General features: G+C 31.1%; 2 protein-coding genes and 1 pseudogene across 2 annotated transcripts; 1 reads left to right on the top strand and 2 right to left on the bottom strand.

Moving 5' to 3' along the window:
• Window positions 1-5,036: 5,036 nt before the first annotated feature.
• Window positions 5,037-6,425, bottom strand: LOC115710402 (uncharacterized). Its single transcript, XM_030638767.2, has 2 exons — window positions 5,859-6,425; window positions 5,037-5,774 (listed from the first exon to the last, which is right to left on the bottom strand). The coding sequence occupies exons 1-2, from the start codon at window positions 6,423-6,425 to the stop codon at window positions 5,037-5,039; spliced, it is 1,305 nt and encodes a 434-aa protein (XP_030494627.2).
• A 4,599-nt stretch (window positions 6,426-11,024) lies between these two features.
• Window positions 11,025-13,048, top strand: LOC115710235 (carbonic anhydrase 2-like; annotated as a pseudogene).
• Window positions 13,049-19,950: 6,902 nt separating this feature from the next.
• On the bottom strand, window positions 19,951-27,389 carry LOC115709024 (carbonic anhydrase 2). Its single transcript, XM_030637055.2, has 9 exons — window positions 25,090-27,389; window positions 24,347-24,430; window positions 23,801-23,983; window positions 23,022-23,070; window positions 21,830-21,946; window positions 21,637-21,690; window positions 21,245-21,330; window positions 21,012-21,117; window positions 19,951-20,237 (listed from the first exon to the last, which is right to left on the bottom strand). The coding sequence occupies exons 2-9, from the start codon at window positions 24,397-24,399 to the stop codon at window positions 20,100-20,102; spliced, it is 786 nt and encodes a 261-aa protein (XP_030492915.2). The 5' UTR covers window positions 24,400-24,430; window positions 25,090-27,389; the 3' UTR covers window positions 19,951-20,099.
• Between the last annotated feature and the right edge of the window lie 313 nt (window positions 27,390-27,702).

Genomic DNA, 27,702 nt, shown 5'->3' with positions numbered 1-27,702 from the left:
AGACTATGTCTATTTGTGAATTTTTCACTAAGTAAGGGCGAAATTGTAAAGAAAGAGTTTTAGGGGCATATTTGTTAATTATGATACTTTGTATGGTTCAATTAATAAATATGATAAATGACAATATTATTTAATAATTATTTATAGTTATTAAATAGTTAGAATTGGCATTTAAATGGTTGAATTTGAAAATTGGCATTTTTGAGAAAATTAGATGCAGAAAAGATAAAACTGCAAAATTGCAAAAAGTGAGGCCCAAATCCACATTGCATGGCCGGCCACTTTTGTAGGGTTTTACCTCTAATATTTTCATTATTTTAATGCCAAATAATTCAAACCTAACCCTAGTGGAATGCTATAAATAGATAGTGAAGGCTTCAGGAAATTTACATTTAAACACACTTTTCTTTTGACTTTTCATTCAGAAAAAACTGAGCCTTCTCTCTCTCTCTATCTTTGGCCGCCCACTCCCTCTCTCTCTTCCTCCTTTAGATTTCGAAATACTTAGTGTTAGAGTAGTGCCCACACACAGCAAGTGATACCTCAATCATAGTGAGGAAGATCGTGAAGAAAGACTTTCAGCAAGAAGGAGTTTCAGCACTAATCAGAGAAAGAGATCCAGGTTCAGATATTGATAATGCTCTGCTACAGAAAGGAATCAAGGGCTAGATATCTGAACGGAAGGAGTCATATTATTCCGCTGCACCCAATGTAAGGTTTCCTAAACTTTATATGTGTTTATTTCATCGTTTTAGAAAGTTCATATTTAGGGTGTTAATCAACAGACTTGTGAGTAGATCTAAGATCCTGGTAAAATAATTTCCAACACTGGCGGCTTTACCTTTACGGAGAAAGGTGTGAAATCTATACCAACCATAAAAGTCTCAAATACTTCTTTACTCAGAAAGATTTGAATATGAGACAGAGGCGTTGGTTGGAAATAGTGAAGGATTATGACTGTCAGATTCTCTATCACCCTGGGAAGGCCAATGTAGTGGCCGATGCCCTGAGCAGGAAGGGTCCCGGGCAGGTAGCTAGCATGATTCAGATCTCACCTCTATTAGCAGAGGACATGGTTAGATACAGCATTGAGTTTGTTGTAGGCCAGCTTCACAACTTGACGCTGGAATCTGATCTGCTGGAAAGAATTAAAGCCGCTCCGATGACTGATTCAGAGTTAGTAAAAATTAGAGACGAGGTTTCGGCTGGTCAAGCCAAGGACTTTTCAGTGTCAGACAACGAGATGCCTCACCTGTCAGCAGATTAAGGCTGAGCATCAGAGACCAGCAGGGTTGTTACAGCCTTTAACCCTACCTGAATGGAAATGGGAGGATATCACGATGGATTTTGTGGTTGGGTTACCTAGAACCACGGGTTTGTTCGATTCCATCTGGGTAGTGGTGGATCGATTGACAAAATCTGCTCATTTTCTGCCTGTTAGAACAACCTATTCAGTGGATCAGTTGGAGGAATTGTACATTAGAGAGATTGTACGACTTCACGGGGTACCGAAGTCTATAGTTTCGGATAGAGATCCGAAGTTCACCTCCAAGTTTGGCAGAGTTTGCAACGAGCAATGGGTACAAAACTGAAATTCAGTACATCATTCCATCCTCAGACAGATGGGCAGTCCGAAAGGACAATTCAGATATTGGAGGACATGTTGCGAGCCTGTGTTTTGGATTTTGAAGGCTCTTGGAATAAATATCTACCGTTGATAGAGTTTTCTTACAACAACAGTTATCAGAGTACGATAGGGATGGTTCCCTATGAACTGTTATACGGTAGGAAGTGCAGATCTCCCATCCACTGGGATGAGATAGGGGAGAGGAAATACCTAGGTCCGGAGTCAGTGCAGCGGACCAATGAGGCAATTGAGAAAATAAAAGCTAGAATGCTTGCCTCACAGAGTAGACAAAAAAGTTACGCAGATCTGAAACGCAGAGATGTTGAGTTCCAAGTAGGGGACCATGTGTTTTTACGGGTGTCTCCAATGAAGGGGATCAAACATTTCGGGAAAAGAGGCAAGTTATGCCCTAGGTTTACAGGACCTTTCGAGATTCTCGAGAAGGTAGGTCAAGTGGCATAGTGGTTAGCGTTGCCTCCAGCTCTATCAACAGTTCCCAACGTATTCCATGTCTCTATGTTGAGAAAATACGTTTCAGATCCTTCTCATATACTCAGTTATGAGAGCCTTGAACTGCAGCCAGATATGACATATGAAGAACAGCCAGTGCAGATCCTGGATAGAAAGGATAAAGTCCTTTGGAATAAGACCATAGCATTGGTCGAGGTACTCTGGAGAAACAACAAGGTGTAGGAAGCCACCTGGGAGCTAGAGTCAGATATGAGAGCTCAGTATCCAGAGTTGTTCAGGTTAGATTTTAGGGACGAAATCCTTTTAAAGGGGGGAATAGTTGTAAAGAGCGCTTAGTTTAATTTAGAAATTAGCAGTTAATTATGATTAATTATGAAAATTATTTATAGATATTTGAATAATTATTTATATTGTTATTATTGAATTCTGAAATGCATTTTATGTCATATAGTGAATTTCATAATTTTTCATTTTCGGTGCCAGGCAACATGGAACTCGGTGTTTGGCTCAGTAAAATCACAACTTAGTATGTTAGTATTGTGGGACGGTTATTTAGACATTGGGAATATCGGGAGTGGTCGGGAATTTAGAATTTCCCAAAATACCCTTTAGTACCCTTGTATGTTATTTTAGTGTGGAGGGGCAAAATGGTCATTTTGCCCCCATGGTTAATTTGTCCTTTTGTGGACTTATTGTGATTTGATTATGTGACTATGTGGCATTTGTTTTGGCAGAAATAATAAGAAATTAAGTTTATTTCATTTTTATTCAAAGTTTCAAAAGTGAGAAAAATCAAAGTTAAAATATAAATCTTTTTCTCTCAAACTCTCTCTCTCTCTATTTTCGGCCTCCTTGAGCAGCAAGGATTCTTGACTTTTCTCTGGAATTTCAAGCTAATTTTAGCAAGATTTAGTGATCTCAAGTTGTTGGTATGATTTCTATAGCTCTCTTTTAAGTTTCTTGGAATTTTTGGAAGAAAATGAAGATTTGCATGCTTGATTTGGTTGTGTTGTTGCTGTTAATTTTTGATGATGTTTGCAGAAGTTTATTCTTGATTATTTGAGTAGATTAGAGCTGCTTGTGATGCATGTTAGTGGTGTTGTTTAAAGTTGTGAATTTTAGTTCAAAAGCTATGGTTTTCAAGAGGAAATGTGAAGTAGTTGCTATGTTTGTTAATGGTGCTTGAGTTTGTTTTCTGGGGTTATTATATGCATATTTAGGAAGATTTGAGTTGGTTTGAATGCATGTTATTGATATTTAACCAAGTTTGAGTTTTGAACTCAAAGCTTGATGCTTTAATGGTGATTTTTGATTGTATGCATGAAGCTCGGTTTTGATGCTTTAGAAATGTTCCTTAGGGTCTAAATAGCAGGTCTGGAAGGTTTGGTATGAGTTGGGGTTGTTTGGAATGAGTTATGAATTTTTGGTTGATTCCTGCGAGGAACCAGCAGAATTCCGGATGTGCAACCGGAATTCCGGATGAGGGTTCAGGAATTCCCAGAACCGGAATTCCGGTTGCAGAACTGGTCTACCGGTTGGGGGATTTTTAGGAACCCTAGTTTTTCTCGTTTTTATGTTATTTGGGGTATTGCCATGCTTTTTATCGATAGGGAAACTTTTAGTTTCTAGTTTAAGTCCCCGGGAAGTGATTTAGCGTATCACTTATCAGTGTTGTGATTGTTATGGTCTAGGAGCCTGTAAACCGCCGTGCAGTTCGTTCCACTCAGGTTGACCGGCACACCTGAATTCGGAATTGAGGTACGATTAGTATAAAGTATGCATATGTATTACATGTTTAGCGTGCATGTTAGGAAGCCTGATAGATTAGATTATATATGTATGTGGCTTCGTACCATCCGACTGTGTCACATCGGTACAAGCTAGAGTATGACTAGCAGCTGGAGTATGACCAGTGTACCGAGTATAGGCTTACACTGTATCACATTGGTTAGGCTAGAGTATGACTAGCAGCTGGAGTATGACCAGTGAACCGAGTATAGGCTGATACTAGGGTTGGTGGTACTGTACTATTTGACCGTATCACATCGGTTAGGCTAGAGTATGACTAGCAGCTGGAGTATGACCAGTGAATCGAGTATAGGCTGATACTGTAACACATCGGTAAGGCTAGAGTATGACTAGCAGCTGGAGTATGACCAGTGTACCGAGTATAGGCTGTTACTGGGTCAATAGTACCGTCGTACGAACGTTCGGGACTCAGTATCGTGTGGGACACGGCAGTTAGGGTTATGGTCAGGGGTATGGGCGTTTGATCATAACCTGGGATTATGTGTGTTTATGATCTATGCTTTTCTTACTAAGTCTGTCGACTCACAGTGTTATGTTTATGTGTAGGTAAGGGCAAGGCCAAGGCTGAGGAACTGTGAGGACGAACCGATGAAGATTGTACATGTCGGGGCGGTTAGGCCTGGAGCGTACGATCCTCGGGACAACAGTGCTTTTGTAATTAGTCGCTAGGCGACAAGTATTTTTATTAGACAGTAAACTTTTGTAAAGTATTTTGTAATCGGGATCCCGAGTATTTTGTATAAAGTATTTTATAAGTTTAATTAAAAAGTAAAAATTTTATTTAATCACGATTTCCATAAACCTCGTTGATTAGCAACGAGCTGCACAGTATGTTTATAAAATCACGTAATACGCCTACGCTAGTTAGGGTGTTACACTCAAGAACTTCATAAAGAGATTCAAGGAAGAGGCTTCGAAAACCAAAAAAGTCGATGGCGAGCAACAGTTAGCTTTACTCCAAAACCAAAAAGTGTTTATTAAATGTTGAATTAAATATATTATTTTTGGTAAAATGAATTAAGTAATTTAAATAGTTAGATTTTTTTTTTTTTTGAATCAAGAATTTCATTAAAAAAATCAGGCCTCGACCTGAACAATGTCACACAAGAAAGAAGGAGCATTCAACTCATTAAACGTATAACCTGACGATAAATAAGAGCCCTAGCAACACAATGGGCATCCTTATTTGCAGATCGATTGACAAAAGAGCAAGGACATTATTTAAACTAGATAAAATAGTACGAAAGTCCTCAACTAACAAACCAAATTGGGATGGCATATGAGCTGAGCTATTAATCGCTTGAACCACAACCAAAGCATCAGACTCAATAACCACCGCACCCCACCCTTTGCGCTTTATCCAACTAATCGCCTCCTTAATACCAATTACCTCAGCTATCTCTGCAGACACACAACCCCATCTACTCCCAGAAATAGCTTCAATAAGCTTGCCATGACTATCACGAGCAACACAACCAAAACCAAACTTTTGGTGAGCTTCAAAAGTCGCACCATCAACATTCACCTTGACCGTAAAAACATCAGGTTTACGCAAACAATTACTGTTTGTAGTGTCCCCCGTAGCAAACAAAGCATTAGGAGACTCAAACTTTGTAATTTTCCATTGGCCAAGGACATGTCTAGCCGATCTTACCACTTCCAAAGCAATTCGGTTTTTATTTTGCCATTGCACTTCATTACGAGTATTCCAAATACTCCAACACAACATAGCAGCTTCACTCGCCACAACCTCACTGCCGGTAGCAAGGATACCAAAAAACCAATCACAGAATTCGGCATGAACACCAGCATCCGACTGGTTTATGGCCGATAATGCCCAGCAGGAGCGTGAGAAAGAGCAGTCCACCTAGACATGAAAAATTGTCTCCACATGCATATTACACAAAGGACATAAAAGATCAACATTAACATGTTTTGATTGAAGTTGTACCTTTGTTGGGAGGCAACCAGAGCAAGCCTTCCAAAGAAAGTGGTGAACTTTAGAGGGAACGGGCAGCTTCCAAAGTTTCTTCCAAAAGTTGTCGTCTTGCATGAACAACCAATTTCCTCTCGATGATTGGAGAAACTTATAAGAACTTTTGACTGAGTAAATACCCGAAGATTCCATACTCCAATACCAACCATCTATAGCCCGTGAGTGACTAAGTTGAATACTTCTAATTAAGTTGATATCACGCTCTTCAAACATATCATTAAGAAGTTCAACATCCCAAGACCGCTCCCCAGTTATCATCAAACTAGACACATATTGATCAACTAGGCCCGGATTAGTGGACAAAACAAAGGGATTAGAATCATTGGGTAACCAAGGATCATGTAAAATACTAACCGCAGTTTCATTAGAAATAGCTCTTCTAGCACCTTGCTTTACAAGATCTTGAGCCGCCCAAATACTTCTCCAAATGAAACTTGGGTTTTCTCCTAGTTCAGCATTAAGAAAAGAACCATGAGGGAAATACCGTGCTTTATAAATCCTTGCCACAAGTGTGTCCTCCATAGTAAGCAAACGCCAACCTTGTTTGCCCAAAAAAGAGGTTGTAATCACAAAGATCACGAAAGCCAAGACCACCAACATCTTTATGTTGACAAAACTTCTTCCAACTAACCAAACTCACTCCCCTACTAGAAGAACTCGATTGGGATTTCCACCAAAACTTTGCCATCATTCATTCAAGGCTCGAACAAATTTCTTGGGTCAAGAGAAAGACACTCATTGCATAACTTGGTAAGGCTTGAGCTACTGACTTAATCAAAACTTCTTTGCCCGCTTTTGATAAAAACTTAGTCTCCCAACTGAAGATCTTCTTCTTCATCTTTTCCTTCAAAAAGCCAAGAATGGCATTTTTATTTTTCCCCATGATGCATGGAAGACCTAAGTAGAAACTATCATCTGAAGCCGCATTTAAACGCATAAGACTACATAATCGATCCCGCATAGCCGAAGTAATATTTTTGCTAAAGAAAATAGAAGATTTAGCAAAATTTACCTACTATCCCGAAGCTAGCTCATATCTATGCAAAAGTCGCAGCACATTCTGAGCTTCATTCTCATTGGCCTTACAAAACACGTAGCTATCATCTGCAAATAGCATATGAGACACCACACGAGCACCCCGAGCCGCTCGACAACCAGTCAACCAATGTTGCCGCTCATAGTACTTCAACAACAACGAGAGACCCTCCCCACAAATCAAGAACAAATAAGGCGATAATGGATCTCCTTGTCTCAACCCTCTGGTAGGATTAATAGGCCCCATAGAATGACCTCCATGAGTAATATTATAGGAAACTGAAATTACACAGGACATAATCAAGTGAACCCAATGGCGGTGAAAGCCCATTCAAATCAACATATTCTCAATAAAGTTCCACTCAACTCTGTCATATGCTTTACTCATGTCAAGCTTGATAGCCATAAAACCCTCCTTCCCAACTCTCTTCCTTTTCAGATAGTGCATAATCTCAAAGGCAACCATAATATTATCCGATATTAATCGGCCCGGGAGAAAAGCACTTTGATGATTTGAGATCACCACGGGCAAAACATCTTTAAACCGATTTGCCAACACCTTAGAAATAATCTTATAAAGCACATTACATAAAGATATAGGACGTAAATCTGTCATAGACTCCGGATGTTTTTTCTTAGGAATAAGCACAATATTAGTATGACTTAACTCTCTTGGAAAAGAACCAATGACAAAAAAATTCTTAACAAGAGTGATAATATCATTACCTACAGTGCTCCAACATTTTTGATAAAATCCCGGGGTCATTCCATTAGGTCCCGGAGATTTATCCGGATGAACCTCATCACCTGTAACCGGTTCCAACAACCGGTTGTTGTGTTCACTTGTGACAGCCGAAGGAACACATTGGAGAACATCATTATCATTCACGGCTGTAGCAGTTAACAATGCAGAAAAATAATCCACCATGACCGAAGGAAGCCTTCCATTCCAATCAACCCAAATGCCATCTGCATCTTTCAGCTTTGGTATCGAATTTCTGCGTCTTCTAGAGGTAGCCGAACCATGAAAATATTTAGAGTTACTATCCCCTTCATGCAACCAAAGTTTCTTGCTTCTTTGCTTCCAAAATATCTCACGCTGCAGTAGCACTTTATTAAAGTTGGCTGAAGCATTTTTATAGTTCTCTATGGACACATCATCACGGCCCCGCTTCCATCGTTGCACCTCCAACTTATAATCTTTAATTCTTTTGGGAAAGTTCCCTGAGTAATCCTTTCCCCAACGCCAAAGTACCTCACCACAGTTCTTGACCTTAGCCATAATTCCACTCGGTTCGTCATTCCTCCAACAACTCTTTACAATCTCAAAAAACAAAGGTTCTTTCAACCAAGTGTTTTCAAAGCGAAACACTTGATTCCTAGCGACCACCACTTCATTAACCAACACCAAGTTTAAGGGAGTATGATCCGAAGTAGACACCTCTAAGTTAAAAAGTTTGGCTAAAGGAAAGAAGTCTAGCCAAGATTGGTTCACCAATGCACGATCAATTCGAACTTCCACCCACTCCGGCTTACCACGACTACGCTCCCAAGTATACGGGTAGCCATACAACTCAAGATCATGTAGACCATAGTCCACCAAAGTTTCATTAAAGCCCTCTACTAACCACCTCGGATAAGGATTACCGCCTTTTTTATGATCTTGGGAAGTAACATTGTTAAGATCACCTATAATACACCAAGGCAAACTAGACTTACTTTTCAGCTCCCGGATTAAATCCAAAGTTCTTTTTCGCAAGTTTCTATTTGGCTCACCATACAATCCCGTCATCCGCCAATGACCTTGATCACAACCACAAATTACTACATCAATATAGGACACCCCATACTCCAACACTTGGACATCCTCCTCATCTTTCCACAAAAGAGCAACACCACCACTCTTCCCTTGACAATCGACCGCCAGAACACCTTCAAACCCAATTGCCACACGAATTTTCTCCACCAAATCCTTCTTAGCAAGAGTTTCACACAAAAATAAAAAACTGGGCTTCTTTTGGACCACAAGGTCCTTCAAGAATTGTTGAGCCCATGGGTTCCCAAGCCCATGGCAATTCCAAGAGATAATACTCATGATGATGGGTGGGCCTGCATACCAAGGCCCACCTATGATTCGTTTTTTGACCCAACAAGCCCATCAACTCCACTTAACCCCTTAGCCAAAGCTGCCTCCTCACCATGCACGACACCAGCCCTCCCAGTACGTCTTCTCTTACTGTCCAGCAACACCACCAAATCTTCCTCATCATTAATGTCCTCATCAGATGCCAATGATTGAGCATCTCCATCCCCACCAGGCTGTCGAAATGCCTTCACACTTTCCATAAATATTTCTTTCTTTTTTTGCCTTCCTAATTTCATGGGATCATGATCACCACCATGGTCAACACAATCAACATCCATGATTTTTGGGGAAGCATTTACTTCAGTACCAGCACCAAACGAACGACCGGCGCTACCACCAGCCACCACTCCGCCATCTAGATCAGTCTGAAGCCATTGAGAACCAACACGATAATTTTTCCTCCTCATATCCGCACGCATAGCAGCACCATACGGCTTTACCAACTGCTCAACAGGCTGTTCAAATCGTTTCGGACAAGAACGTTCCAAATGTCCAATAATTCCACAAACAAAACAAAAAGTAGGGAGGTGTTCGTATTTAAAGTTTGCCCAAATCCACTCTCCATTCTCCTTACAAAGTTTCATCCTTCTCTTTAGAGGTTTAGCAATATCAACCGTCGTACGAACACGTAAATATTCTCGCCAAATACCATTAAAATTCTTCGGATCAGATTTAATAAACGTACCAATACAGCCGCCAGCACTCCGAACTACCCTCTCCAATATGAAACCAGATTTCAGATCATGAATCTGAACCCATAAGTCGATCTTGTGTAGTGGCACTACCTTAGGGTCTTCTCCTTTCTTCAGTCTATGAAACACAAGAGGACATCGATTAAATGTCCAAGGGTTGCCATCTATAACAGTTTGGACATCCAGTTCATGAAAGAATTGGAAGAGGTATCTATTCGGATCCAATTCTTTGATGAAAACACCCTTACTTGGTTGCCAAAGCGAGGCCATCAAGTGCCTCATCGCATCAAAATCCATCGGCCTTCCCGTAAGAAACTTCCTAACCAAGCACCACCGATCATCAAATAAAACTTCTTCAACTTCATCATCCCCCCCCATTCAAGACTCCTTCCTCCTCATCATCCAAACTTATCTGAGTATATTGCTCATTCAAATCAAAAGTGTGTTGACCACTAGAAGCCATGAGAATCAAGAGACAACAAAACAACCTTAAACACTTGAGAGAACTTTTACCGACATGTCATACGACAAGACTAATTATTGTATTAAGATATTAATTTTGACTGCATTAAAAAAAAATGGGGTAAAAGAATTGATGAGATACTTTTCATTTGAAAGTTAATAATCTTCTTATAATTGTGAAGCATTTAAATAGTTAGATAATTACATATTAAAATTCTTTTAAAATTAATAAGTAATTTTATATAGTAAAATTTATATGGTGACAATACTTGAGTATAATGTATATATTAAATTTGAGCACGTTATTGGTTTACAAGTATATAAGATACTTTAGTTTAGCATTAGTGCTATACTATACAAAGATATCAATATTACTCTGTTATAGGTACAATTAACACACATGTTTCTCAGCTTACACTCTTCCACGAACCTACGCCAGCCAACGCTTTTCATCGAAAACATAAATTCAATAAAATATAAATATTATAAGTATATATATATGTACTAAGGAGTCCATTCTTGACTCTTATGGTCCACCAAAACAAATATATAATATATTTATGACTTTTACGTTGAAATCTGATCTGGTCAATGTGTTAAAAACTGAACTTTATGTGAGAAACATATAAACAACAATTAATATGCATATTTCACTCATCAATGCTATATATATATAGTAATTGTATATTTATCAAGAATAAAACACGTGCACGCGTCATGACCCATGCATATTATTTAATTCAGTTAATTATTATGCATCATTATATCCAATTAAGAAAGTTTGGCTTATAAATAGAAGAGATTATGAGTCCCCAAACATATATCTCTAATTATCTTCTCTGCTATATATTATAATCTCGTATAGCTGCAATTCCAAACTATACATAAATATATATTAATTCTAGTTACTTATTCGACTCATACACTTGAGGAAGAAAATATTATCGATTCTTCAAAAGGGTTAGTTAATATATACACTGGTATAAATTAGCTGTTTTTCTTCATTTATATTGTTATATATTTATTAGTACTGCAACTATAACACAAAGGGGTCTATGTAATTAATATATATATATATATATCATATATACACTCAGCTGAATCTGAATCTATGTGTAATAATAACAAACGCTTAATTGCCTGAATTGGCAGAAAGGATTTATACAAACAGATTGAAAACAATGGCCGAAGAACAGTATTCCCAATTGGCCAACTATGAATGCGCCGTCAAGAAGAATCTAGTGATCATAAGGTAGGTACCTAATTAATTACTATAGCTAGATTAGATATTATGTATATATATATTTATACATTAATTAATTTACATTATAGTAACTAATTATTAAAAAAATTGATTGAATAGTGAGAAGGTCGAAAGCGAGAGCGAGAGTGAAGAGGATGAAAGCTTTGACAAAGTACGACCTGAGCACGATCTCATTGTTGATCCTCTTAAGAGAATTGCTCATGGATTTAAGCACTTTCTTTCCAACAAATATAAGTAAGAGTTAATAAATTATATATAACTTTTTTTTATGTTTATATAATATCACTAACATTTATAATATAAATATATGCATTTATTTTTTGAAAAAAAAGACCACTTGCCTAATGAATTATCTTATTTCGATGGGATGATTTTGCAGCAAGTATCCACGTTTGTTCGATGAACTTGCCGTAACTCAACATCCAAAGGTACGAATGCAAACCTTAATTAATAATTAACACAGATGTTACACGTACATATTTATTTTTGTTGATCTATCTCTGTATATTTACTTAATCTGAATTGATTGCATAACAGTTTTTGGTGTTTGCATGCTCTGATTCTCGAGTGAGTCCTTCGCATATCTTAAATTTTCAACCTGGAGAAGCTTTCATGGCTCGCAATATTGCCAATTTGATTCCGACTTTTGACAAATTAATTAATTAATAGTTAATCAAAATATATATTTTAAAATATCTAATTAATTCTAAATTAATTCACTAATTAATAATGGATGTTATTATATAATTAATTATTTTTGTAGGGTAAAGGCTGTGAAGTTGGATCAATCATTGAATATGCGTAGAAGAACTTAAAATAGAGAATATTTTGGTGATTGGGCATAGTCATTGTGGTGGCGTCAAAAGGCTTATGTCTCACCCCGAAGATGGTTCACGTCCCTTGTAAGAATAATATTAATTTCAAACTTATTTTCTTTACTAATTAATCAATTTGAATGTACACATAATTTCTTTTATTAATTATTAGTATATACTTAATCATTATAATGATATAATTAACTTGTTGATCATCATTAAATTTGCAGCAACTTCATTGATAATTGGGTCAGCATCGCTCAAGCTGCTAAGGATAAAGTCAAAGCTGAACACAAAAGTTTATCATTTGAGGAACAATGCGAAATATGTGCTGAGGTATAATACTTAAATTTAATAAATATATATATATATATATATATATTTATATGAATGATGTTACATAAATATAGCAATTAATCTAACATATTTTATTGGTTAATAATTAATTGAATTGCAGGAAGCAGTGAATATCTCCCTTAAAAATCTATATTTTTATCCATTTGTTCGAAGGGGAATTCAAGAAAAAATGATAGCACTTAGGGGTGGATACTACGACTTTGTGGCTGGATCTTTCAAACTATGGGAACTTCAGTAGTACTTAAATATTAATTATAATTTAATTTACACCCCAAATTTCAAGTTATGTTTCATAACTAATAATGTCTTGTGTTTAATGTTTGTACTGTATGTTTTACTTATTAATTAGTTAATTAAGAGCATCATTTTTCTAATTTGTTATACAACAATTAATAATAAGAAAAATTGCAACGTTTATTTATTGTTTATTCTTGTCTTGTTTGCTTCTTTTATATTGTAATATTTTCAATCCAGTGTATAGTCATGATCTATACATCTATAAAATTACTAGTTATTGGGTACTATAGTGTTACAAAAGAGTAAAATAACAAAGGATCAATTATGTAAATGTAAAACAATAAAACCATCTAAGCAAAACAATTATTAATTTTGATTTATAAAAACAAATACAAAACACTTAAAAGGCTTCTTAATTTAAATAAAAGACATCATTTTTAGAAAAAATACAATACTTTCCTTTTATTTATTTTTTTTATTAAAGTAAAAGATCTTATTTTTGGACAAACTACATTTAATAATTTCATTTATCTCTAATTATTTATTCTTTTTATAATAAAAGATGTAATTTCGAGTTGGACCCTCATGTGGTACTATTACATTTAACGAAATTTTTTTCTTTTTACATTTATATTTATAAATACAAGGGGAATTATTCTATATATTATTTTTTTTAAATTTTTCTTTCAAATTTACGGTTTGGATTTCTAAAGTGTGGTTGCAGAGCTAGTTGCAATAGAGGTTTCTATACGATTTTTTGTTGCAATTTACGTTGCAGCGCTAGTTGTAATAAGAGTTTTTATATAAAAAAGTCCCTAAATACAATTACATATATATATATATATGAGCACTCTTCTTTACTTCGTCTTTCAAAATACATCACTAAAACACTACAAAAAACTGCTACTTTTAGTGACAATTTTTTAGTCACAACATAATTTTTTTGTGACTAAATGTGACTTTTAATCACAACCAAATGTTACTTGTGACTAAAATGTAGTCTTTAGATACAAATTGTCATTAATTTAGTTTTAGTCACTACAAATGTTGACTAAAAATATATTTAGTTACAATAAATTGTAATTTTTGTGACTAATACTTTTTGTCACGGACCGTTTAGTCATAACATAGGCATAATAATTTATAATTAGTCACGACTTTTTCACTTTTAGTCACAAATTTTGTTGTTACTAAAAGTAAGATTTTTTGTAGTGAAAGTTTATTTTTTCTATTTTACAACACACTTTTATATTACACCATACATCAATTTCTTTAAAATACATCACCCAAACTCTACTTTTTTTTTTAATTTTAATATATTTTATTTATTTCAAATATATAATATATGTATATACATATCTCCATATAAAAATAATTATTCAAACTAGAAATAATACATAAAATATGTTTAGAGTAATGAATAATATTTTATAAATGTAGAGCACGAACAATAAATTTAAAGAAAGCTTAAAAATAAAGAATGAACAACTGTATCATCTTTTAAACTTTTAAGTATGATTTTTTAAATATTTTAAAGCTTCTCTGTTTTAGAGAAATTATTGTGAATGCTCTAGCTCACTATATAAAGGATGTTTACATAGACCTCCCAATTAGTTCATTTTTAATTGGTTAAAAAAGAGAGTGCATCCAATCTGCAGTGGTGCATCTTGCATAAGACACTCTATTTTATTTTTTGAAAAAATTGAAAACACAAGTAGAAAATCACACGACATGCTAGATTAAATAGAAAATACTATTGCTCAGTTAAAATAATAAATAAATATAAATATCATTTAAAAAAATACTAATCTAAAATATCAATAAATAAAAAAGTAAAAATGTCCATGCTGGTAAGTATTGTAACTGTCTAGTAGACGTAGACGAGTCAATATTATTATGATAAGAGTTGAAAATTCTTATAATTTACACAAATATTTGAACCCTAAAATTTACCCGAGCACTCAAAGAATGAGATTCTAACCCTTTGCAAAAATGAGTTTCCTTATATTTGTAGTGCTAGGGTTCTAGTTGGTACACACCTTGCCCACTCATGGGGTAAATACAAATATTAAATTGACTTTGGACTCATGTGATAAAGCCCAACCCATGAGGCATTGATCTTTTGCTGATGTGGAAGTTAATTGATAGTTGTCAAACAGTGTCCTACCTTTGTGGATAATAAAGATACATTAATGCTTGATTAATAATTACTTTGTTTCTATATTCTGAAGATATTATTCTTGGACACAATCCTAGGAATTAAGTCCTGACATTGTGGGATTTGATAATTAATTAATTAATGTGATATGGATCTGGATATCTGGAGGCCCATCAATCATTCATTTAGAAGATCTAATTTGATGCCATCCAGAGATACACTGTGTCGGAGATGTATCTTGTCTGGACAAGCCATATGTCCAACATCCATAAGGCTTGACTTCGCTAATAAATCCAGTCTATTATCTTGGTTGGGCCTGCGATTGGGCTTGAAACAATTGAGTTGAAACCATCTTGGTTTACGGTTGATAACTTCTTGCTTTTTGAAATAAAGCGACATGTGGCATTATTTTTTTGGCTCATGAAAGTCATGCTTACGAGGAAGGATGCGTGTTGCGTAAAATTTTGAAACAATGACTGATTAAATTAGTGAATATCTTGAGGAGAATATCGTGATGAGGATGCCTTGTTTCCAAGCGATGCATTAAATGCAAAACTGGTCGTTTTTCTAGATCGTTGGATGTACAATGTGTTTTCTTGGATATCAACTTGGCCCTTGGTCTGAGTTCACGCGGTTCACCATCTTTGTTGTTTAAATACAGTAAAACTTTCCTGTTTACTATTTTTGCCCAAATTTTATTTGAGATAGAATTTTGAGAGAGAAAAAAGCAAAAATGTTCTTCTTCAAATTCATGAGCGAGAATACGGCCAAGAGCACCACCCCAGTCTTAACTATTGATTCTTCTACACCATCAGAACTACTGGATGTTTAAAGGTAGATCGAAGCACTCATCAACAAAGCTTGCTCCCTTCAGACCAGGCTTGTGTGACTTGACGAATGTTGATGGTGAAAACTTTTCAACTAACTTAAGCTCGTTTTATTAAAACTCAAACACTAGACTTGGACTGAAGATGAAGAGGTAAAAATTCAAAAACTTAAAGAAATATTCAAAGCAATAATGGAGGAAGATAATGCTTGAATTTCTAGGCATGAAGTGTTACAATGATTTTTCAATCCCCTCTCACATTTGAGAATAATGTATTTATAGACTCTAATGGCTTGGGGTACAATTGTGGTCCCAAAGGGACAAGATGACATCCATGAGCTCCAGGTTTCACGTTGTAGATGGTGGTTTTGTGTTAGGGTTTATGCCTTGAAAATTCTATAAAGACATTTTTGATTATTAATAATGAGTTGAACATTTTGATATATGCTTGAATATTAAATTATTAATATTTATTATTGGATAATTTATATATAAATATCAGAAAAGTCCTTACTCATATATGAAGTTGTGGCTTGTAGTTGTACACTAAGACCACTTAGCTAAGAATAAAACATTCAACAACATATTAAAGTTATGGAATCTTTAATCAATGGTTGCTAGTACGGTTCACTGATACTCGTTCTTTGGTGCAAGTAATCTCGTTTCGAATTATGGATGCAATATGACATCAAAGTGAAGGTGTTGTATATAATAGAAAGTATATAATATATATGACAATGACTGATATGAATGAAGTTATCTTTATCTAACATGTCGTTTACTATAAAGACCTAATAATTCATATCATAACGACGATCAATGGTAGATCGGTTTAACCTCGTGATTACATTATAAATTAGAAGGGCGATTAGCATTAATTATTGATATTTTATGATTATACATGATTTTATATTTTTATTATGGGTCCCATTTTTAGAAAATGAACATTTTTAGAAAGAATAAATGTCATAGTAAATTCTTATAAATAGGGGCAGAAATCATTGTAAAAGGGATGGTCAGTTCTTTTCCAATTGAGAATTTATGTTAAGTTTATCTTGTAATAAGAAAACTTAAAAATAAGAGTGACTCATAGCGTATGTAGATTTTAACTACAAAATCACGTAAAAAATTATTGCTTTTATCGATATATTATTAATTTCCTTATAATATTTATTACAGATCATTAATTATCAAGAGTTTCATTAATGTCAATAAAATTTTGAGCTAACACTCACCTAAAATAATTCTTTTATTAGTACATGTCGTGCATCAAATTAAAGAAAAGAAAATGAATGGACCTACTTTTCTTATTTATTAATCCATAGGGGAGGTCTATAGTGTGGCACGAATTTCGTGCCCCATTGGTGCAATTCTCGATTGGTCGCGCGTGACAAATTAAAAAATGGCATTACGGTGTGGCTTCCCACACCAAAAGCCCCTTTTGTTTTCTTTAAACAATTAAAATGTTCATTTCAATCTGTCAGTTGGGTCAGAATATGTTCGTTGGTCGAATTAAATAAAAAATATATATTCAAAATGACAACATGCGGTCTTTCTATAGTCTCTTCTTCACTTTCCACTATCTTTTCCACCATCTTTTCTTCACTTTCCACCCTCTTTTCCATTAATTGATGCAAAATGCACATCCAATTACGCTACCTTCGCTCATGCCAAGCGATGAAATATGGCTAGGTAATTTTAAAAGAATCAGATTTTGATTTTATTTAGATTTAAACCAAAACTCATATCAATAGTATACAATATGAATGAGCAAAATATAAAACATTTGTTTCTGAAATCAATGAAGAAAAGACTATGGGCCCGTTTGGTACAGTTTTTGAAAAAGCTGAAAGCTGCTTTTTGAAAAAAAATGTGATAAAAATGTGTTTGGTAAACAATAAGAAAATAGCTTTTTGAAGAAATTTTAGAGAAGCTACAGCTAAAAGCTGAAACTGCTCCAATCCAACTTTTAGAAAAAACTGTTTTGATTAAAAGACTATAATAATTTTTCTTGTGCTAAAACCATATTTATTTATTTATTACATATTAAAAAATAAAAAAAAAATAAATGAAACTAATTATAATAAAATAGATAATTATTAAATCTGTTATTTTTTTTTTTAAAAAAAAAATAATAATTTATATTTTATTTTATTATTAACAAACAACATCAACTTAGAATTTTTCTTATATACTTGAGTTTCTAATTTTTTTTTACATTTGATAAAACATAATAAAAAAATACTATAAATTATTTTTATCAAATGCATATAAATTTATATTTAAAAAAAATTAAAAATATATAAAAAAAATATTAAATAAAATAAGTTTTTATATATTTGTGATTATAATAAACTAGATTATAATATTATCATTATCATTATAATAGATCTTAACAACTCACAGTACTTTAAAAATTATAATTTACCAAACACTCAGCTCAGCTTTTTTCCACAGTTTTGCTACAGCTGTTTTTTCTCACAGCACAACTACAGCTGCTTTTTTCCACAGCACAACTGTACCAAACTGGCGCTATATGCAAAAGAGGGAATAGAAGAACATAGAGAAAATAAAGAAGTGGCGATGGAAAAGAAAGTGAAAAGTGAAGAAGAGACGATAAAAAAAAAGTGAAAAGATTGCATGACGTAATTTTCTACATATATATAATTTTTTTAATCCGACCCAACTGAAATATTTTAACCAAACTTAAATAATTTAATTTAAAAATGTCGATCTCGTGGTTGGAATCCCAAATTATGTTTGTGGTCAGGGCTGACCTTGATTTGAAATAGGTCATAGGCAAAAAAAAAAAAAATTGCCCTTATTATATAAATAAATGATATTTTAAAAATTATTAAAAAATATGTATATTTTTTTGTTCGGGCCCCTAAAATGGTTCGTACTATGCTGTACCACTATTATAAAAAGAGGGGATTTTTTTCACTAATATACATAAATAGAAAATTATTTACAACAATAACTTTACACAAACAATTCACAATCTTTAATGTGCCACATCAGCAAAGAATACTTATATTTAACTATTAGTGTCTAAAAGAAAAAACCTAGAAACATGTGCATAAAATGTCTACATTTTTTTTTTTTTTGTTTAACTGAGAAACCATTAGATGTCTTTTTTCTTTATTTTTTCCTTTTTGTGTTTTTTTTTTCTAAAAAAGATTGTACATTTCTCTCACTCAATAATTTTTTTTAAAAATGTTCATGAAAAAAAATTAACAAAGAATTTTGATTACACCACTCTATTTTAGCTCAAAAATAGTATTATCATAATTTATTTTTTAATATATCATTTTAATTTTAATATGTGGGAAGTATATATTTTTTTCATTATGAAAAAAAATATATTTTAAATTAAAGTGTCATCCTTTTAGTTTATTTTATATTTGTTAACCAAATAGTAACTAAAAGATTTAAACAAAATTTTTTCTTAAAAAAATTTAATGAAGAGAGACAAAGAATAAGAAATCTATGCATAAAAATAATAATAAAATTAGTTGGTATATTAAATTTTGATTAGGTTGATGATTTCTTTTTTTGTTTGCCAAATAAAAAAAAAAAAAAAAACTAATTACATACTTTTAATTTTGTCATTTTCTTTGATAACAAGAAAAAATATATGTTTCTTACATATTAAAATGATTATTTTTATAAGTTGAACACGACGGTTTAATTTTTAATCTTAAACAATGATCAATATAGTCAGAATTTTTTTGAAAAAATTATAAAAAAAAGATAAAGATAAAAAAAAAAATTATAAAATAAAGCAAATGGGTTACAGTACACATACAAAGAAGATTGAGAGAAAAATGAAGGAAAAAAAAACAGAAGAAAAAAAAGTGAACTGACAATGATGAGAGAAGGTCTTGACTCTCATTTTATACCGTGTTATAAATTTGAAACTCTAGCACGTTATTTTTGTAAAGTTAAATGAGCAACAATAATTCTGTAAATTAGATAAAAATGTCATTTGTAAATGTAATTTTTCTTAAAAAGAGTGTATTGCATTATAGATTCTCTCTAATCTATATTTCATAATGAAGCAGCATAAATATATTATTTGCTTAAACTATAAGTATAAGTAGCACACATGTATAATAGTTAAAGCATACATTATTGATTATTTAACGCATAAGTTGTAACACAATCACACTTAAACGTGGGGTGAAATTAATTAATATTTCAGTCATGCAAGTTCCCAAAGCTTGAAATTTCCAACCACAAAATCATAGTATCCACCTCTAAGTGCAATCTTTTTCTCTTCAACTCCCTTCTTAACGTACGAATAAGTAAGCAGATTGTTTAGTGACAAATCCACAGCTTCCTACACAAAATTATTAACCAACAATATTAGAGTTACAGCTGTATTATAGGATAATATAATATACATGATATATACATATATTATTAATTTAATATATCTATCTTATTGTCAATAATTTTATTAAGGGAAACTTACAAAAATACTGAAATTTTGGTTAACTTTTGCAAAAATACTGTCACACGGAAATTTTTTCAAAAATACTGTGTTTTTATAAAACACCAGTAAAACACAAAGCAGTATAACTCAAAACAACAGTAGAACACTAGTAAAACACCAGTGAAACTTAACACAGTATACCGCAGTATGAAACATAAAAAAACACAGTAAAAAAGTAAAAAAATACCGCTGACAGTATTTTTGTAAAAAAATGGCAAAAGCTAGTATACCATGTAAATTTCCTTTTTATTAAACTGGTCTATGGCTTCTTCTTCTTTTTCCTTGTTTTTAATTAGTGGATTATAATATAATGTGAATTATTATTATATTATAAATATATATGGATTTTCATTTACCTATTTTGGTTATTTTTGTCTTTTTTATTTAATTTAATATTAATGTACTTCTCTCTCTCCTCCCTTACAAATATATTTTCATTTTTTACTTTTTTTTTTCCTCAAAAATCTCTTTTTCTATCTTATGAATTAGTAGTAAATATAAATTATATATGCTATATATATATATACCAATATTTTAGTTAGCTCATTTTTATCATCTAATAAAATGATAACTTGTATAAGATTTTGTTTTTATAAATCAACTAATTATATGTATTACCTCAGTACATATTTCGCATTGTTCCTCAAATGGTAAATCACTGTGCTCAGCTTTGACTTTGTCCTTGGCAGATTGAGCAATTTTGACCCAATCATCTATGAAGTCACTACAAATTTTGACATATTAACATATATCACAATAAACTATTATCAATCAAATCTAATACATATATTAGTAATCTAACTAAGCTAATAATTTGAATTCATAATCAAAAAAAAATATATATATCTTACAAAGGAACTGAACCATCTTCTGGATGAGACATAAGTCTCTCTATTCCACCACACCGACTATGACCGATAACCAAAATATTCTCCACCTTGAATTTTTTAAATTGATGAAATAAATTGTAAACATTAGTATTTTTTTAATGTGTAATAATTAAAAAAATTGAAATTATGCCACTACAAAACATTTTTTTATGGATTATTATGTTATATATATCTTAAAACAAACTAAAATATAAACGAGACTAATTCGGAATTTGATTTCCCCACCTGATAAAATTACAACTCTAATCACCAAAGCCCAAGACATATATTTTTAATTTTAACAAAAAAAGTGATGGATAATACATTACAAATTCAAAGTAAAATTAAGAAGAGGAAAATAAAATAAAGCTTACATTGAGCTGTGTTACCGCATATTCAATAATTGCTCCAACTCCAGAATATTTAGACTATATTAATTAAAGTAGTTAGGTATTAATTAACAGTAAACTAATGTATAGTTAATAAACAAATAAAAAGAATAAGTTGATAAGGATTATATTAGATCTTTGAAAACTCTGTAGTATTAATTTATACTAAACTATTTACCTTGTCAAAAGTTGGAACCAAGTTAGCAATGTTGCGAGCCATGAAAGCTTCTCCAGGTTGGAAATTCAAAATATTAGAAGGACTCACTCGAGAATCAGAACAAGCAAATACAAGAAACTGTTCATTTAAAAACAATTAGGATTAATTAATAATCAATTATTAATAAAGTATAAAATCTATTTCTTTCATAATCAATTATTAATAAAGTATAAAATCTATTTCTTTCATAATCAATTAAAAAATGACACATTAGCAAGAGCAATTTAAATTCCATTTATGTATATACTCTCATTTTCTTTTATTAATATCATGTTTGGCATCATATATAATACATTTATGTATGTATACATACGTATACGCAGATGTAATATCTCTAATATTGGAGAACTATAAAAATATTGTATACTATATTTTGGCTCATCTTAAAAAAATTGAAGCTCCAAAGTGTAAAAGGTGTGCCAAATTATACATGCTAAAAATTTAGTTAATTTTGACACAAAATATAATATTAGTCAAATTTATACTACAATTAATATTATTTTTTTTTATTTACTCTCAACTGTCACTAATTAATAATTTTACTAAATATTTTATTTAGTCATTTAAATAATTTTTTATATAGTTTTAATAAAAAATTAATGTTAAGTTGACTTAATACTGGTCTTACATCACGAGTATAAAAACAGTAGTTTTTTTTTTATAATTTTTAAAAACACATTTTTTTAAATTTTGCTTACAATATTACAATATTACAATTTAAAATAATATTTTTTTAAAGTTTTAAAATTACAAAAACACACTTTTTTAGCAAATTAAAAATAAGAAAAAAAATTAAAAACAACTAGAAATTAATTTCATGACAACTGTAAATAAAATATAAAAATAGCTAAAAAATAACCAAAAAAAATAACTATATGACAACTATAATATATCTATAAATAAACTATAAAACAACTAAAAAAGTAGTCTATTATTTTGACTTATATTAAGAAGTATTTTTGTAAATAAAAAATAAAATAAAGAGTAAAAAATGAATATAAATTGTGTTGAAATACTTTTGTAATTTGTTTTAAAAAAAATTGTTCTATTTTGTAAAAAAAAAATATATCTTTCTCACTTGTATTTTTTTTTTCTCTTCTGTTAAACAAAGAAAAAAGTGTATTTAGTTAATTAGGTCTACCCACGAACTTACCTTGGGATGTTGTGCTTCGGCAAGTTGACGAAAATAATCAGGATACCTGCTGCAAAATCATCCCATATATGCATAACAAATCACATTAGTACAATTATATATTTATATACATATATATTAATATACTTTTTTATTTTTAAATTTTAATTTTGAAAAATAAAAATACGGTTTATAAGTATTTTTATTTTTTAATTTTGAAAACAGAAAACAAAAGTGTGTTCTGTAAATTTTATGATAATTTTCATTTATTGATTTTATTTAAGTTGGATTCGGGTTCGAAGCTAGAATCGGAGGCCGAGTCCAGGTCCAAAGTCGGGGACATGGTCCGTTCGGATTCCAAGGTCTAGATTGAAGTCAGATTTCAAAATATTAATGATTAAGAAAAAATATTGTTTGAAAATAGATGCACTGATGATGCATCATTTTTAATTTTTAACATTCAAAAGATTATAATTTCAATTTTTATTTAATAATAATATATATTGTAATTATTTGAAATATGTAGTAAAATTTTATAATAAATAGTAGGATTCAAACTATCGTATAAAATAAAAAACACGCATGCATCTAAACTTTATTTTCAATACATTAAATTATTTTGATTTTAAAAAAAAATTATAAAATATCTTAAATATAACTATAATATACAAAAAATTATGTAATTAAAACTATATATGAGGATGACAAAAACATATAAAGAAGTGCATATAATAAACTCATTTTTAAGAGCTAGCTTTTACCATAAAACTTGTGGGTATGTATAAATATTATTATCTTACTAGAACTTATGGATGAGAAAGTGATTAAATCCACAGGCAATTCTCCTAACAGGATCAAAGCTTGCATTGGGATCCTGTCCAGCTTGCACTTCTTCACTCTTCATCATCAACACCTTATTACTCTCATCATTTAAGGTTTCTGCAGCTCCCACATCTTCCCCACTAATTTCCTTATTATTCCCACTACATATACAACATTAATAATAATGAATTATTAATTAAACTCATGTTGAATCATATTCCATCAATTTATTTATATTATATAATATCTATAATTGTTAGTCATGTAAATATGTGATTAATTATTTTAGGTAATACCTTAAAGATAATTTAGTACTTTTGAAAGCGAAGTATATATATTATAATTAACAATATATATAAATATATCTATATCTACGACAATAAGGGCCATATATTTAATACATGGAGAAAAATGTTGTACAATTAAAGTAATATTAAAATTTATATAAATAAGATATATATATATATATATGCACGTTTTGATGATCAAGGTTTAAGCCTTAAATACTTTTATTAATTAATCACCTGATGAACAGCATCGTCTTCTTGAGAGCCGACTGGGTTAACTGTTCGGCCATGTTTATTTACTAATAATTTATATATTTTTTTCTGTAAATTCAATATAAAATGAGATTATTAGTAATACTCGTGAATATTGATCATTATATAAAGATAACACAAATTCTTGATTTTCCTTGATAATTTTTTTTTAAAATGTTATGAAGAAAGTGGCGAGATTTTACATATATGGATGGATGCATGCAATTAATTCAAGCCAAGAATTCACTTAAACTAATATAGAATTAATATATATACCAACAAAAAAATGCAAAGACATGCAAAAATATATATAGATATATAAGTAAAGAAATCAGATTTTATAATATAATGGTATGGGATTTTTATTGTTCGTCTTAATTAATTTGATTATTTCTTAATTTGTAGACTCCAGGGTGAGATTTTTATAACTGCTTTGTTGGTATTCCTTCATCGTTTTATCCAACAAAGACAGTTCTTTTAATCTATTAATAACTATATAAATTTTTTGAGAATATGTTTTTCTTGAATATATCATTCAAAAAAAATATAACTATACATGTATATATGTATACTAATTAAAGCAAGATTAATAATAAAATCACATATATTTGAAGCTGATAGAAAATTAACAAAAAAAAAAGTACGTTTCATCAAAATCAAGAAATCAACGATAAAAAAAAATATTTTGAAAAATGAAAAAGAAAGACTTATTTGTATCATAAACCAACCCTTTTTTAGAATCGTAAACAATTTTTGAAGACAAAGACAATATTTGCAGATATATTTGATGAGGTACGTAAACTCTTCTATTTATAAGCCAAGTTTTCATTCGATGTCAGCTAATACACATATGTCAATATGCACACGTGTTAAACAATATTGTATACTTTCTTGCACAAAAAAGAATATATAGAATATAGAAATATTCAAATTTGAATTAGTTATGAATATTGAAACAAAATATGCATTAATTATATTACTAGTCAATTTTCAAGTCACATTAAGTTTCGCTTTCTAGCACTATTTTACCAGCTCCACATTAACTAATTATTAGAAAAATAGTAGCATGTCTATTATTATAATTATATATTTATGAGCATTGCTACGGTGTCTAGCACCCTTAAGACATGTCGCCTTATGATTGGCTACCGATACTCTCTAAAAACTATTATATTAAATTATATAGGACCCGATACTAAATTAGACCAATAGCGATATTGACACATATAAGAGTGCTTGACAGTGCCTTTTAGCATTTCTCTATATTTATATATATTGATAGTGAAGAAATTATAAAGTAGGTGACTAGTAATAATTAAGTCCATAGTATTATATTTTATTATATAATATTAGGTATGTAGTTGTTGGTGGTTCTTCTCTTGAAGAGGTTTTTGGTCATACTATATTGATCTCCGAAAGCTAATTAATTAATTAAGAAGAAATAGGATTTTCATCTTAAATATGATCTTATAGGATTTTTTCCTTCAAATTATTATTATTATTTGTAAAAACTTCTCCTCAAACTACAAAAATAATCGTAAATTTTTTCCTTCTATTGTATTTCGTTCATTTTTTTTAAATAATTTTCTCATGCAAGACTAATCTAATAGCTAATTTACTATGATTCGAGAGTTCAAGTAAAGAATAATTGCATAGATAAACATCTAACGATAAAAGTTGGAACTATATATGTATGTACGTACCTATAAAATATTTTATTTGTATATGTATATTTGATAAAAAAAAAAATAGATAAAAATAATATTTTTGTTATTTTTTAAATTGATTTTGTATTTGTATTTGCATTTATTATTTTCGAAAATATTTTCTCATTTTTTAATGTGAAAAGTCTTTCAAATTAGATTATAACTTTGTTGGTGAATAAATAGGGCATTTTACAAAAATACTGGATTTGGGGTAATACTTTTCAATTTTACTGCCACACGGCAGAATTTACATTTATACTGTCCTCTCCTTTTTTTTTTTTTATACTGTCAATACCAAAACAAAAGTATGAGGCATCCATCTTTGACAATCACAGACATAACCACCACAACAACACCAGGACAACCGGAAAATAACCATTAATTCCGACAAGATTGAACAAAAGCAGTAAAATCGACGTCAATAAATAATCATGGCAAAACAACGGTAAAACAACACTAAAACAATCAAACAAAACAAAAGATAAAAATGATTAAAAAAAACAAACAATCTGCTGCACAACCTCAACACCAGATGCAAAATCAACTATATTTGCAAGTCTATTCCTAGAAAATTATAATAAAAAAAACTACTAAAACAACACTGAAACAACACAAAAACAAATGAAGCAAATATAACTACTTAGAAAAATATAAAAGAAACACACACCTCAAAACTCTCTTGTAAGTGAGCTCGTCAAATGTATTTATAGGAGAACCAGAAGAAAAAAACCACAAAAATAGCCAAAGAGAACGAAGAAGAAATGTATTTATAGCCTCCATCTTCCACACTCACAGACAGAACCATCACAACAACACGAGAACACCCAAAAAATACCTATTAATTCCAGCGAGATGGAGCAAGGGCAGTGAAATCGGCATCAAATAAATAAATCATGAAAAACAACAGTAAAACAATACTAAAACAAACAAAACAATAAAAGAAAAAAATGATCAAAAATTAACTATGTTGTGCACATCCTCAATACTAAATGCACTATATTTGCAAGAAAGTTCTGGAAAATTAGAACAAAAAAAACCACACTAACTCTTATATTTTCAAAAAAAAAAAACGTAACTAAGAACTTTAAAAAATTTAAAAAAAAAAAAAAGAAGAAGAAGAAAAGAAAAGAAGATGAAGAAGAAGAACTGAACATGAAAAAAAAAATAAAAATCATGAAAAACAACAGTAAAACAATACTAAAACAATACTAAAACAAATAAAACAATAAAAGAAAAAAATGATCAAAAATTAACTATGTTGTGCACATCCTCAATACTAAATGCACTATATTTGCAAGAAAGTTCTGGAAAATTAGAACAAAAAAAACCACACTAACTCTTATATTTTTTTAAAAAAATGTAACTAAGAACTTCAAAAAAAAAAAAAAAAAAAAGAAGAAGAAGAAAAGAAAAGAAGATGAAGAAGAAGAACTGAACATGAAAAAAAAATAAAAAAGTTATATGTTGATGGAGAGAAATAGAAAGAACTTGAGGAAGTAGAGAGTAAAAAAAATGAAGAAGATGATGAATAGTAAGAGAGAATAATGGAGAAGTGAGATTAAAGTAAAAGAAATGAGTTTGAAATATTTTAGGTGACATATTTTTATCATCAATTTTAATTTAAAAAATAATAAA

The sequence above is a fragment of the Cannabis sativa genome, chromosome 3 (assembly GCF_029168945.1).
Source record: "Cannabis sativa cultivar Pink pepper isolate KNU-18-1 chromosome 3, ASM2916894v1, whole genome shotgun sequence".
Lineage (NCBI taxonomy): Eukaryota > Viridiplantae > Streptophyta > Magnoliopsida > Rosales > Cannabaceae > Cannabis > Cannabis sativa.
This window is presented reverse-complemented; position numbering and strand designations above follow the sequence as displayed.